The 14992-nt window shown below is 39.3% G+C and overlaps 1 protein-coding gene across 7 annotated transcripts in view; it reads right to left on the bottom strand.

The window, feature by feature from the left end:
* Positions 1 to 458: 458 nt before the first annotated feature.
* asic1c (acid-sensing (proton-gated) ion channel 1c) overlaps positions 459 to 14992 on the bottom strand; it is an 85708-nt gene continuing 71174 nt past the window's right edge. For 3 of the 7 annotated variants that reach the window (XM_069157555.1, XM_069157553.1, XM_069157548.1), the window contains exons 2-11: positions 12098 to 12248; positions 11398 to 11525; positions 7013 to 7163; positions 6863 to 6919; positions 6268 to 6421; positions 5940 to 6031; positions 5507 to 5586; positions 4814 to 4885; positions 1934 to 1986; positions 459 to 804 (exon numbers count right to left, since the gene is read on the bottom strand). In XM_069157555.1, the coding sequence (XP_069013656.1) occupies positions 726 to 804; positions 1934 to 1986; positions 4814 to 4885; positions 5507 to 5586; positions 5940 to 6031; positions 6268 to 6421; positions 6863 to 6919; positions 7013 to 7163; positions 11398 to 11525; positions 12098 to 12248 (1017 nt within the window). In that variant the 3' untranslated portion in view covers positions 459 to 725. Of the gene's footprint in view, positions 805 to 1933; positions 1987 to 2292; positions 2319 to 4813; positions 4886 to 5506; positions 5587 to 5939; positions 6032 to 6267; positions 6422 to 6862; positions 6920 to 7012; positions 7164 to 9033; positions 9162 to 11397; positions 11526 to 12097; positions 12249 to 14992 lie in introns of all 7 variants that reach the window. The other 4 variants (XM_069157554.1, XM_069157549.1, XM_069157552.1 and 1 more) reach the window with 3 other exon arrangements.

Raw genomic sequence — 14992 nt, 5'->3', positions numbered from 1 at the left:
ATCAAGTTCCTCTTGTGTTTTTAAATTGAATAAGCACAGTCTAATTAATGAGACAGTTCAAAGCCTCATAGTAGCAAAAGGCAACGGTAAACACTAGTCTAGTGTTGTGATTCAGGTCTGTGTAGCTCTTCTGACCAACAATCCAATCCGCTCATTAACGTGGAGTAGATTTCTAAAAAGGCTCTCCTGTTAAAACTGGTGACAGGTTATAATAAGGTCACTCAGTACAGCATTGGTTAAATGCCAGCATAACACTGATGATAAACGCTGCTACACATAACCAATCAACGTGTTTTTTTTGGATTGATGTACAGCAAAACTAGCACAGCGGTACCACGTAACTCGTCTCAACTCATGTCAGAATCCCTTTTTTGAACACATTTATCTTCACTGATTGTATACTCTGAAGTGACTGGATAACAAAAACAAATCTACAAAATGAAACATGAATAAATAAACACTGACGCCTTGACATGCCAGTTAAACCTGAGTTCTGTTTTGGAAATGGTCTCTCTTTTTTTGTTGTTGTTTATTTTTCACTGATGATAGTATTCTATTTCTATTCAGGCATTGATAAACTGTACTATGCGTTTTTGAGTATACACTCAACCCTTTTCTGTTAAATACATAAATGATTTCACAGTTTGCTGTCAAGTCCCCAGATGTGCCACCCCCACCCACGACCCCTACTTTATGTCATCAACAAGCAAACTCCTCAAAGTTGCCTAAAGTCGGGTGACGAGGTAACATGTTCGGCGTGAATCCGAGACTGTCCGAGTGACTCCGGAGGGTGTCACAGGTGCTCTGCAAAACAGAGGAGGGGGAAGGAGGGGAGACGAGTTCAACCGGGTTTAGGGAGGAGCGATGTCGGGGGGTGATGATGATGATGGAAGAAATAAATGAGCCACAAGTAAAATGAGAGCGATCAGAACGAACATGGAGTGATGCAGAGGGGGGGGAAAAAAATTGGATGTGGTGCAGAGAAATTGAGCAAAAGCACAAAAAAATGTATGATTATGAGTGCCACAGACACAAGGATAGGATGTATAATTGATGAATGACAGAAACATATGTGGACAATGATGAGACCATGAACACAACAGATTTTGAACATCAGCCATGTTGCATATGTTTCACAGGTTGTGAGAAGATAAATCGGGGACGGTGGGTTTAAATGAATGAAAGGAGGGACAAGAGAAAGAAAACAGCATATTTTTAGTTCTGTTTTTACACTAGCATGTGAAATTCTTAGGTTATGGGAGTTTCAGAACAGCCACATATGTCTGCATTTCCCTCTATGTGCAAAGGCGCTTATTAAATAGATAACTGCTGATATGCAGATAACAGACACTGGTAGTCCCATCGGCAAAAATGGCTATTCCAGCAGACAAAGACCCGTTTGTATTTTGTGCAAACTCGCTGCATGCAGACCTGCGATAACATCACAAAGTAATGCATCTAGTGATGTTATCTGGCACGAGCCTCAAACACATTGCCTCTAAATGGACCTCTGTGCTGCAGGGAAACAAATAGATCTCATGTGGTTCAGCTTTTTTGTACAATTCAATAAATACGTAATCTGTTTTCACAGGAGTACTGCGCTTTATCCTATGGGAAAAAAGCATCATTATTCAGTGGAAGGAGAAAGCTTTGCATGGTGCAAAGAGTAAAATCTTTGCGCACTTGGAGAATCCAACCAACTCATGTCTCCTGTTGAGCCAATGAATAACGGACACATACCACAGCTGACGTGTCCTGACATGGCAGTAGATATTAAAATGCTCGCTGGAGATGGATAATCACCCCTTTTTTGTTGACTGCCAACCAAATCAATAGTAACAACTGAGGAAATTATGTATGAGATGGTCTCAAGTATGTATGAAAGAGAGGGACAGCATGGGAGGGAGCATCTATTATCAATGGGGTGTGCTACCTGGGGGCATGATTAGGCGTGACACCCGGGCTGGTTGGGTTCTCTGGATACTCCTGGAATAGACATGATGAAAAGAAAGATGGGTGAGGGTGACTGAAATGAAAATAAAACACAATGTATATGCTATAAGTTAAGATACCGAGGGAATGCAGCGAAAGACTGTTTTCCCCTCAGTGATATCATTAAAGTACTGAAGGAAGTTGGCCATTCAAAATCAAATTAGAGGTTTTTTTTTTTATTTAATTTTTTATATTAAGCAGGGAAAGTAAAAGCCGCTTCCTGTCATCCGGAAATGTTGATGAACACTGAAGACAATGAGAGTCAAACTTAAAATAAAGGCTTATAAACAACTGAATTACTGCCTGAGTGGAGATGTGACAATGGACTAATTGAAAAACGGTTATTGGACATGAAAGAAACAAAGTACAAAGGATGGTTTCCAGTAAAGAGGTGAACATATGATATGAGTGGAGCAGAATACAGTAAATATCACACTATGTAAGACTGAGTGCAGCCCACTAAATAAATGCTTCTTCTCCCACTGCCTTACTACGCAGCCTAATAAAACCAGCCTTAACTAATCTCCTTCATGAATCTCCTTCATGTTGGATTAAGTTCACTCCACTTCTGCCAAAGAGACTAAACATATTCTTTCAATCTTTTTCTCTACACCAGCTAACAGACTGAATTCTGAACTCGTAGAAACTAGCATGCAACAACACAGTCCTCATGCAGACACAACCTCATAACTTTTCGCCAATTTGAAGAAAAATTAGGGACAACCTATTTTTGCATGCTTTCTTTTTGCTTCTAATGTGTGACACATAATGCATAACAGCGCCTGCATTTCCAACATTCTGCCAAGAAAGCTGGATGCAAACTGGTTGGTACAATAAGCTCAGGGACAAAAGGAAATGTCTGCATATCACAAAAACCTGCTGAAATGCTTTTCATTAAAACAGCACTAGAAAAGAGGAAAATGTTTTAGCTTTAGCTGATTTTACCCCTAAAGTGAGCCGCACAGATGGATTAGAGACTCTTTTATTTCTTAGACTTTAGCTACACTTCAGTTGTCCCCCACGTTAGAAATAAAGAACTGGATTAAATGGCTTTTACCATTTATATTTGAGTAATACACGCTATTTGTTTTCACTGAAAGAAAAGTTTGAGCAATTTGATCACTGTTATGACACTTTTAAAAAGTCATTAACATCAAATAGTATCAAATGAACAAGAGCAGACATAAAGGAACATACACAGAAAATAGGGCAAAAATAAAATTGCAAATAAAGTTATACAATAAAAGAAAAGAAAAGAAAATCAACTTTAAAAAAAAGAAAAACAAACCAACTCACTTTTAGTTTTTAATTCTCAAATGTTTCAGTAAGTATTTGAAAATCAATCTTTAGATCTCCTCCACATTAGTGGATAACATATTGCAGGCAGAAGACGCTCTATAGAGAACACTTCTTGTCATGTTAGGTCCCAGAGGTGGACTGGGTAAAGTGGTTGTTATGTGATAGTCAGAGGCCCTGTGTGGGTTTTTTTGTGTACATTTTCCAAGCAACATGTGTTCACTTGACATGTACAACTCTTATGGACCTAAGCCTCTTCCTTGTGGGACTCCTTGAGAGTTATTTATGTATTTGCTATCAGAGAGGAAACTTGATGTGTTCACACCAAGCAAGAGCTGAAGGTGAAAAAACTGAATGTTTCAGATCCATTTAAAATTTGATTGAAAATAATAGCATTTATAATTCTTTTAAATACAGTGAGAAGAGTAATATAACAGTAGCCAGTAAAATAAGCCTTTCCAACCTTCGATGGGGGTTTGATTCAGCAGTTTGTGCTGAGCCGTTGCTGATTCCTAATTTTAAGGAGGTGCATTTCTGTTATAAATCATTGATTAATTGCCCTGTATAAAGCTTATATAACATTCAGGGGGAGTGCAGTTGCCTCTGGACGCAGAGTGTTAAACCACAGGGCTACGCAAAATGCTGTGATTTAGTGCAGGACAGGAATGCCTCCCATTACTCTTGTTTTCATTGTGAAGTTAAATTGGTTTATATTGCCTTGATGGTTTTCAAAACAAGTTGATCATGAAATGTTAATAACATCTGCAGACCTCAATAATCTTGTTCTGCTTTATTCTCACTCTTCTGCTCTTACCTGAATCCAGTCTGAATTTCCTCTAATTATGCTGCCAGGCAAAGAGAAAAAATAACCAAGTACAATAACAGCTTTTCCTGCCCTAAGTGAACTGTAATTACATGATAGACGGTGACATCGAGAAGTCACTGTATTTTGTGTAAATACTGAAAAGTGGGTTCATGTGTGGGATTAAATGAGATAAGGGCCATAACCTCTGATAATAAGAGCACTTTATGAGTCATGAATAAAAGTTAACTGAAAGCAGGTCAGACACTTCACTTCTACTTATCTGTACACTGAGCTTTAAACACACTAAGTAACCGCAAAAAAAAAGCTTGAAAAAACACACTTATAGACTCACTTTGTTCTTGTCAATACTCATCTGCATTCCACATGTAAAACTGTTGTGCATTTGTGTCCTCATGGCAAATAATTCCTGCTGCTTCTTATGATGTAAATAAAGAATGATTATGTATTCACACTGTGCAATAAAAACAATGTATGCATCATTAATGAATATGTTTTCGAGAAAAATATACTGTATTGTTTCTGAATGGGAAATTTAAATTAATGGTGACATAATGTGATGTGCTTTTCTCTGGTGCTGTTCATTGAAAGCATTTCTGGTGCGAGCAGACATTTTGTTGGTGTTGTTGTTGTTCCTGAGCTCATCTGATTCACCACATTCATTTCATCCGATCAAATGCGTTCTGAGAGACTAAAAATTACCAGATTGTCGCTCTGGCAACGCTGTGGTCTTTTCTTGCGTATGAAGTAACCCAAAACCTTATCCTTGAACACCTAAATGCAAAGAAAACATCAGATAAACATTATTCACAGATGGAATAGATCTTGGTCGTAGACATTGGAGATTTTGGGAAATTCAATTATCCGCTTTCTTGCCAAGTTAGATGAAAAGATCAATACCACTCAGCAACTCTCAACAAAATCCACCTGCCAGCCTTTCTAAAGCTCACTAATAAAAATTCTATAACTTGTTTGTTAAGTCTACAGGAAAACAAAAGTGGACAAAATGACCTCCTGAGTCGATTTTGCCTGTGACAACTGAACAGGGATGACAAGATTCCAGGTACTAAGAAGATTTTGTTCCTTTCAGTGAGAGACAGGCTCCTCCTGTTCCCAGTCTTTATGCTAAAATAAGCTAACCAGCAGCTGGCTGCCTCTTTGTATGTACCGTACAAACATGAGAGTATCAATCTTCTCATCTAACTCTCAGCAAGAAAATAATAAATGCATTTCCCAAAATGTCTGTTCTTTTAGGATTAAACATCAGCAGTTCTAATATATTTCATACTATATTAATCTTACATGGTGTGAAAACAAAAGCAAACTGCCTTTATAAACACTAGAACAAGAACAAATTCAAGTATAGCTAATAACTTTTCATTTTCAGTCATTTACCTCATACAGGTAGTCAAATATTTCCAGTATTGTTAGAACACTGGCTCCAATAAACAATCCCATCTGACCTCCAATGTCACCTAGAGGAAGAGAGATGAACAGATATGGGCAGGTACAGTAATTGAACAATGGTGCATGAAACCATTCCCCCTCGCTGTCACATCTAATTCAGTATCTCTCTGAATAATCTGAGCAGAATTGTCAAAAGTGTCCATCCAGCCCCAACGTCTCATCAGACCCAACCCAGCCGCCCTTGGAAGAGCATCAGATTATGAAAATGTGCTCAGCCTGCTTCGAGAGTTCAAAGAGGAAACCTCAAAGCACCAGGCGTGAACACACAATGTGAAATGTACGGCAGGGAGCCCACTAAGAGTGCTGATACCGAGGTCAACCACTTTTTTTTTTTTTCTGTCACAATGAGCAAGAATCTTACCGAGTAGCCCTGCAATTTCATAGGCCTTCTTCTGCTCAATCTTCTCATAGTTCAGAGCTTCAAAGAAGATGTCCAAGACCAATATATTTTCTCTGGAAAGGGGACAGACCAGAGCACAGCCAACAGATTTCACTTCTGCTGATATTACATTACAGCAAAGGACATGTCAAATTTCCTGTGTAACTATCTTTCATTATTGTTACATTGAAGGTGAACGATGGAGACTCAGGTCATGCTATGTCACAGTACATCCATCCATGAACAGACAAAAAAAAAAAAAGAAAGAGGGCATTATCTAAATAACGGACTAATACTAAATAATACTTACCCAATATATTGCTCAGTTTTGTTGAATTTCTTAGCCAGATATTTAGCAGATGCCTTACTGGGGATCTTAACCATGGACAGCTCCTTGCCATAGCGAGTCATGTTGCAGGGGGTCTGACAGACACAGTAATCGTTGTCTTTCTCTACCAAAAAGTCTGTGGATGATCAAAGTCATTTAAATATAACGATCACTATGAAAAATCAAACAAACCTGCACGATGAGGCTCTCACTGTCGGCTAAAAATATCTCTGCACACAACAGCACTACATTCGCTGCCATCGTTCACTTTCCATGAAAGCAAATAATGACTGAAGCCATGATACAGCGGAAAGAAAAAAAATCTGGGATTTAATTTGATATCAGTGAAGCACAGAAACATTGAAAAACTTCCTAATGTAATTTTTAGACAATAATTTAACTTTATTCTTTTGCTTCAGCACTATCTGAGATTAAAGTCATTTCAAATGAAAGCTACATAGATATTATCTAAAGGTGGAGTAGGCCCATGGCACTGCTGCTGAAGACTTGGTTGAACTAAAGTATTAAAGTAATAATATCAGAGAAATATTTTATATGATAAAGTGTGTGGGCTCACCTAAAGCTGGGTCAGCACAGTCTTTGTACTGCTCGGGTGTGCAAACTGTTGAGGTCCCTGTGTGAAACAATAAAATATAATACTTATTACTTTAATGAAGAAGACACAAGAATTCACAACCTGCTTTCATTGGTCAGTCTGAGTTCATACCCGGCATGTGAACCATCCTACAGTTGCAGTTCTCCAGCAGGTACCGGGTTTCACAGTCAATGCGACATGCCGTGATGCTGTACGTGGAGAAGAATTCAGAGTCTATTGGAGTAGACTTGCAATCGCCCCAAGGCGGTGGGAGGTACTGAAGCTGAAACAGCAAACAGCACATGTTTTTCTCTCAGTGTATCTTCGCATGGGATTACAACGAATAACATAATGCAAAGCCCACAGTGGCAGAAGTACAAAAAGGGCACGACAAGCTGACAAAACCCAACGAGAATGTCTCAAACATGAAAAGAAAAGAAAAAAAAATACAGAAGCATTTCAATGAAAATGTGCACTGTGACAATATTGGCATAAAATGTCCAGTCAGAACAACAGTATTGCTCATGTGTAGCGGCAAGCAACGTCATGCAGAACATTACTGATGCAGGTCTAGTCCCCGGTAGGAAGCAGAGTACCATGGGAATAGAGACGGACTGAATAGAACTCTGTAAAATGTGTAGTTTCAGACAGGACACCACAATCAATGGACAAATTTTACAACCCTGAGAACAGAATAAACAGTTTACACTTTTCAAATGAACAACCAAATGAGTTTAACAGACATTATACAGAACATAACCTCGTCTTTTATGGTAATAAGTAGTATATTGAATGAAGATTAAGTCCTGATGAACAACCTACTCTCTAGAAGCTTACAAAAGTGTTTTTTTTTTTTATTGTTGATGAACTACTTAGATTTTCTAATCTACGCCTGTGAGAGTTTATTACAAAACTACCCTGCACAGCACTATGAATTTAACAATGAGGAGAGGATGTAGTGTAGAGTCAGTTCGCATTCTCATTAGAGTTGGAAGTCTCATTAAAAGGTGAAGAGCAGGTCATCATATTTATGAGTAACTCAGGGAATTCTTAATGAATCAATTAGTGAGGAATATTTAACGCCTGAATTTTTTAAGGTTTGGTTCACACTGAACTTTAGAGCTCTGTTTGCCTCGTGTGTGCAGATCTCTCTTTAAGATGTTAAAAGAAGTCCTTATTGGCATACTGAACAAACTGACCTCTAACCACTAGCAACACTCTCAGTTCTCTTTAAATGTCTTGTTTACAGCAGTTTATGGTAATGAATGCCTACTACTCATTTTCATGGCCAAATAAACCAATTATTTATGAAGGCCTGCAACGCTTATTTGGGTATTGTAGCATTTAAGTATAGCTACTAAGTGCAGTGGGAGCGAGTCAACAATCAATGCCAAGAGCTTCTTCCTGGCAAACTTCACAGAGGAATTGTGCTGCTATTGTCACATTAAAGTTCACTGTAATTCCTGCTCGTCTCCACCAGGTCTAATCAGGCTAACTCTGACAATCTGACGGTCATTTAGTCAATAGAAAGCGAAAGAGATAGAGTGCAATTCGTTCAAGGAGTGGATTTAAACTGGCAAACATGATTAAGCCTTTATTGAACTCCATTTCTAGCCCACAGGCTTTCATAGCTGGAGATACACTGGAGATGAAACCCTGACGCAATATATTCTGCCCTATAAACTGATGCCAGAGTCCTCGTGGGTAATAAACCTAATGAATGACATTATCAGGTCCCTCCTGATGACATTAAGATGTGGTCCGGTGGATCGCCCCGACGTCGCATAAAAGCAAAGCCAACAAAAAGTGTTTGTAGAACTGTACATGGGAGTGAAAGGGTGAAGCCAAACAACAGCTGTGATGAACATACAGACTCGGATGATTGGCTTAAAGGAATAAAACACAAGATCTGCTCTTTAGTAGTATCTATTAAACAGAGAAGACAATGACGACAAGGACAGACTGCAGACGCTGTTGCATGTTGTTGCTTCAGTCACACAGAGGGGGGTGGGGGTGGGGGGGGTGGGAGATGGATCCATTCCTTAGAGGGAGGGGGTCACCAGCAGATGAAAGAGTGGAGCTTGATGAGTGTGTAGCTATTTAACAATACAGTATATTGCGGCATGCAGCAAGCCCAGTCAGTCATACGCTACCCTCTGCTCTTGGGTGGAAACGAACGTTTGGAAGCCGGGGGCGACCCCGAAGCCCAGCTCGTGGAGGAAAGGAGGCTCTGACTGAGAGTGAAGCTGTACCTTTATGCCGGCCTCATAGGACGTCTCATCTAGGGCGAGGAGGTGAGGGAACACAGCCCGCATCAATATCAAAAATAAAACAGGAGCAACAGTGAGGTGAGGGACAGAAAGTGGACGACCCCTCCAGACAAACATCCCGTTGTCAGCGTGACAATAAACTCTGCTACAGCTTGTCATTCAGCCATTCTCTTCTCACTTCCACTCAAGCTTGAGTGAAGACACAGTTCAGTTTCAAACTGTTACTTTATTCTAGTCCAAAATTTGGTGGTGTAGTCCTCATGTCTCTCTGGGCTCACAAGTCAAAGCCTTCTATTAAAAATTAAACTCCTGACAGAAGATTTACAAATGAAAAGTCTTCATCCTATTATTACACTGAGAGCAGTGTCGCTGCACTCGACGGACACTGACTGAAATTAATGCCGGTCAGACTTTGATGACAGTCTAATTCATTCTGCACATCTTTTAGCTCGTAAACATGTCTTAGCTGTCGGTGGTGTGGCCACTTGTGTCATGATTATAAATGACAGTCGGTGCACTTCTTTTGCTTTCCGGAGGAAACTTTGTGATTGTGATCAATTGACCAGATTCAGTCCTTTCGAGATGGCTGAATGATGATACACTTGGAGCATTAACAACATTTGCAGAAAGAAAAGACAGAAAGAGAGAGACAATTATTTCAAAAGCAGCTTCCCAAAGTTAAAATTTGTCCTCTTTGTGGTGCCCAAGTGTCTGTTTGATGAAAGCTCTGCCTCAGTCATCCCATGTTATTCTGCTTAGACGAGGGTGAAAGATTTTACTTAACCATTTATCTCATGCTGATGAACTAACCAGGTCAATTAACTTCAGGAGCAAAATCATTCAAGTTTAATTAATCGCGAAAAAAATGAATTTGATTTCCTGCTCAAGTATCCATTACTTCTTCACAGGATCTGATTATGTAGAAGACATTTTTTAATGAGCCTGCAGCACAATACAAAAATACTCTTGATCTCAAAGGTAATCATTGCAGAACCTCAAGTCCCTTGAGACCCAGCCGCCATTTTCCTGTGACTTACAATGAATGTTTCTCTGTTTGTATGAGGATATTTCTTTATTCTGTCACTGTTTCTGCTTGAAAATCAGTGACTGTTGTTTGTCTGGTGGTCTATTCTAGTGCACACAAAAAAGACGCAATTAGATATTTTTTTTCTCTTGGCAGCATCACATAAGCGCTGTACAGGTTAATTTGATTTGGATAGGAAATCCATGTCAGCTTGGTGTTATGTCCTTGCACACAGGCTGTTTCAATCAATTCGGGCGCAACTATAGTTTTTACATCTCATCCCTCACTGATGGTCGTCAGGGACTAACAGCTAATTCTCTACAGTCAACAAACCCGCCACAGGCCTCGTTGCTTCTCCTCATATCGTGTGCTAAAACTCTCACTTTACTGCGTCCTTAAATCAGTTTAAAAATATGCCATCAGAGCAGCTGTGGGTCAACTTTCTCACCTAATGATGCCTGTTTTTACTGCTGGAAAATAAACAAGTGTGATGACAGGTGCACCAGGCTTCTTTATATGGCCCAAAATGACATCAATAACATTACAATGATGTTAATAGCTTTCCGTGAAGACATATTAAATCTTCAGAGGGAGTTTTCAAGATGACAGCTATTTATAGTGAGCCTAATGCTGCTGCCAATAGTTAATTATAAGAAATAGTTAATTCTCTCCTCACTGTGAACGACGTTGTTTTTTTTTGTTAAGGTTAATGTTTTGCTGATTAAAGCCTGCTGACAATGGCTGTGAAGTTTTCCTCACTGTTTTCCTCTGCCTTCTCTTTGAATGTGCCACTCGAGACAATTTTCACAGCAGTCGAAAAGCTGTATTCAATTTTTTTTTTCCAAAGCTATACTAAAACAAACACCGTTAGCTGCCATATATTTCTGCCTGCTGTGCAGTCTGAGGTTCTTTTGGCTTTGATAAGCACAGTAAGCTCATATTGTATGCTTGCATCCAATCATTACTTGGCCCTGCTCTATCCGTACTCCCTGGCTGCTATAACTCATCAATTTCATTTACTGTATGCAGATTCAGTGGATGTTTATGTAACACCTTAATTGCATATTTTCCACACAAGTTCAGTCAAGGATCTGATTTTGCTCCATGCTCTGTGACTCAGAGGTAATGGACACTGGCTGGCGAGGATTTTCAGGGACAAACACAAAATGAAGTGGAGCAGAAGAGGGCGAGGTCGGAGGGGGAGGAGGCTGAACATTAGGTACCAGTTGCTGCTGACATGACACAAAAGTTTGAAAACCAGGGGCCACACCAAATCCCAGTTGGTCAATGAAAGGCGGCTCGTCCTGGCTGTGGATCTGAACCTTGATGCCTGCTTCGTAGGAGGTCTCATCTGTGGATACAGCACGCCAGAACATATAACAACAGCTACGGACATCTACGGAAACCCGCCTTTTTTCTTTAGCCTGTTTAGTGCCCAACTAGAAGTTTACTGACAGAGTGTTTCATGCTGGGAGCTAATTTCATATGTGTTAGTGTACTGGTCCAATAAAGTCACATTTACAATCAAAGATTTATGACATGCTGTTTAGTTTATGAATGTTTGGTCCAATGGGGTCGTTGCCCACCGTAAATGGGACACAATAAGTCAGTGAACGCAGTTTATTAGATTTGATGTCAGTTGTAGACCTGCAGAAACATATCAAGATAATATGCTATTAAACATAGTAGTACATTTCTTTGCATACTTCAGTGTAGGGAAAAATAATGCTTCCAAGTTTTATACATAAGGTGAATGATAAGACAAGGGAAACCTCTGTGAAAATATATTTATAGAGATGACAAAATAATAAGAAATGCAGGAATTTACAGGGTAAAGTAGCAAGATGGAGAGATCTCCACAGAGGGTTATGCGACTTTAGATGTTACAATAAATGTTAGAATAATGCTTAAAGCTGCACTGACCTGTCTCCCCCCAAACAGGCAGGTATTCATCCTGTTGAATATCCAACATGATCTCCAGGCCGTTCCCTGTGCCGCCTTTTAACGTGGTCAACAAAGGGTTGCCGTCTAATCCCGAGTTGAAGGTGTAGCATTTTCCATACCGTGTGTAAATCTGTAAAGAAAAAAAGAGCACAGAAAAACAAAACGTGTGTAAATGAAAAGTCAGAACCTTTCCCTCCACTGTGCTGTGGCGAACTGTGCACCAGTAGAAGATGTATTTCAAGTGAGCCTGTAATTGTGCAGGACAGGTAATCATTGGAGAGGTTCTGTGATTATCAGAGAAAGCAGCACCGGCTTTACACAGGCACCTGCCTCTGATTTGAGGAAATAATGAGCACTCCTTAGCAGCAGCAGCAGCTATTAATCTTTAGCCTGTTTCACTCCAAATTTCCCCTGAGTAATTTAGATTGAAAGCACTATTTTGCCGCCATTAAATAAGAAACATCTGAGGTCGAAGCTCTCTGGACACACAAACAAACTCTAAATTGGGTTTGTAAAAGACATTTGTGTGCCTTGTCTTACAAACCTTCACCAGTAAAGCTCAGCGGTACTTAACGTTTGATGTGCAATCACTACAACAGGCTTTCTCACCAAATCTCATCCTGAATTAAGTAATCCAATTAGCTTGAGTTATTTATTTTCAGCTTTAGCTTCAGCGCTCACAGATGACATTTCTCTCAGTTTAATAGATTTTCCTTGTGATTGGAAAATTTTCAGTCCTCTGCCAAACAAGTACAAATAAAGCTGTATCATGATTAGAAATGTCAATATTTTTAAATTAAACTCAAGCTACTGTTTGAGTAAACTCTCTGAAAGCTTCAAATTCAAAACAAACCTTGAGAGGTTGATAAAATTCAAGAGTTTATCAATTTAAGATAAGATGTAGAATTGATTGGTTACCACCCGGAGGAACAAGAATATCTATTCCCCATGCATTTTCAACAAAATATAAAAACTGGCAGTGTGAGGCATTGCTAGAAACAGTGGTTGTATTCAGTTTATACATTACATTCATCACAATTACACATACACACAGCACTCCCGTTAGTGTTCACAGCAAACAACGACATATTGAAATGGGATGAGAGTGAATAAGCTAGTGAACCAATAAAAATCTGTAAAATGTACTTACTTCGAAATATTTAAAGTTGTGAATTAAAAAGGTGTAAATAAATAAAAATTTCAAGGAGGTAATTTCAAGATGGGCCACCTTAAAAACTAAAATTTTTAAATTGAACACTGAGGTTGCACAAACAAAAATCTGTCATTTTCTAAATTAATCCATAAATGTGGTTGCTTTTTAGGCTGATATTATTCAATTTCACTGCTGTAAGTTCAATAAAATAATTAAACATTATGTAACATTGATTATTTGAGTTAAATTTTGGAGTTAAGTACTCTGTTACACATAAGAAATGTTATTTTTGTATTTCTTCCATATACCCCCTTTGCTGTAAAATCTAAAGCATCATTTGCAACATTGGCCCATGCTGTAATGATCACAGCTGTCCAAATAACCTCACTACCTCCTCCACAGCATGTTAACAAAAATTTGTGCTTTTGAGATGATGTTTCTGCTGTCCACTTCTCTCCTCACCACATTTCTAAACAACATCTCGCACCAGGCAGGACAGAAATTCCAGATAATGGCGAGTTTTCATCACTATCCACTGTGTCGACTTCATGGTAAGAGGGCTGCTGGCAAAAACTCAACCAGCGTGGCAAAGCTGATCTCCAGAGATCAGACTCAGTGTTCCATGTCCGGACTCAGACAGACTTACATGCAGCTCAGACAGATAAGACAGAGCTTTGTTTCTTTCCCCCTGCTAGTTATATAATAAGGTCTGCAAAGTGACTAGAAACCACATAACTGGTGACTGTTATTTAAGATTCAGATTTAAGTTTCGATAAAATGAGAGCGTCAATCAGACACAACCACAGCCACACCACAAGCTGCCTAATATGCAAGCACACAGCACAGTTCAAATCTCATCTCTGGCCGTCAATCTGGATGCGAGGTCTGATTTTGAAGAGACACTGCACTGGATTGTGCAAAGCAGGGAAGCCACCATGGACAGCTGACATCTCGCAGGGTGCAAGACTTTACATTTCAAATGCCTGACACCCGCTGAAGCTGTCACAGTTACATGTTTCATTTTTATAACTGGAATCTAGATGCTTGCATGTGCATCAGCAGAGGCTGGATGTGTCGCCAGTGACAGATCAGGGTTTTCAGTCTACATGCGTGTTCCAAGATTTGAATTATTCCGAGTCACTCTGCATGCATATTTACCCCAGCATGAAATTTCCACCATTCAATCCTTGCGAATATTCTCTGATGACATTATAAACTGCTAGTGTGTGTTCAATTTATTGGAAATGTTAGTATGCGGAGGTGTGGGACTGTGTTTTGCAAATGTCATTCATTTTCTCGGATCAGTTATTCAGAGACGAATGGCTGCAATAGATCTACGTCTGGTGCTTTAACTTAGAGACTCGGCTGCATTTTTTTGAAGCACGTCCTCCTCACACCCTACAGATGATACTAACATTTTTATTTGGATTGATTTATGTCGTCTGAATTATTAACACTCTGATTTTTCCTCCCTAAAATCATTGTCACCGATTTTAAGGAAAAAAGGTAGTATATCAACTCGAGAACTCATCAGTAAATAATACCAAATAAAAAAAAATTCTATAAGATGTTAAGTACACAGGTGAAGACATTGTAAATAACATGCCGAACATAAAGACAACATTGTGTTCGTTTCCATGAGTGGCTTTTTGAAGACACCAAGTTTAATAAAAATAAACCTGTCATGTTTGTGAGACAAAAACAGGACAGGCTTGTTTGCA

The sequence above is a fragment of the Embiotoca jacksoni genome, unplaced genomic scaffold (assembly GCF_022577435.1).
Source record: "Embiotoca jacksoni isolate LCO1_2020_lvr unplaced genomic scaffold, fEmbJac1.0.p SCAF_22, whole genome shotgun sequence".
NCBI lineage: Eukaryota > Metazoa > Chordata > Actinopteri > Embiotocidae > Embiotoca > Embiotoca jacksoni.
The sequence above is the reverse complement of the archived record's forward strand: the minus strand, read 5'-3'. Positions and strand labels throughout refer to the sequence as shown.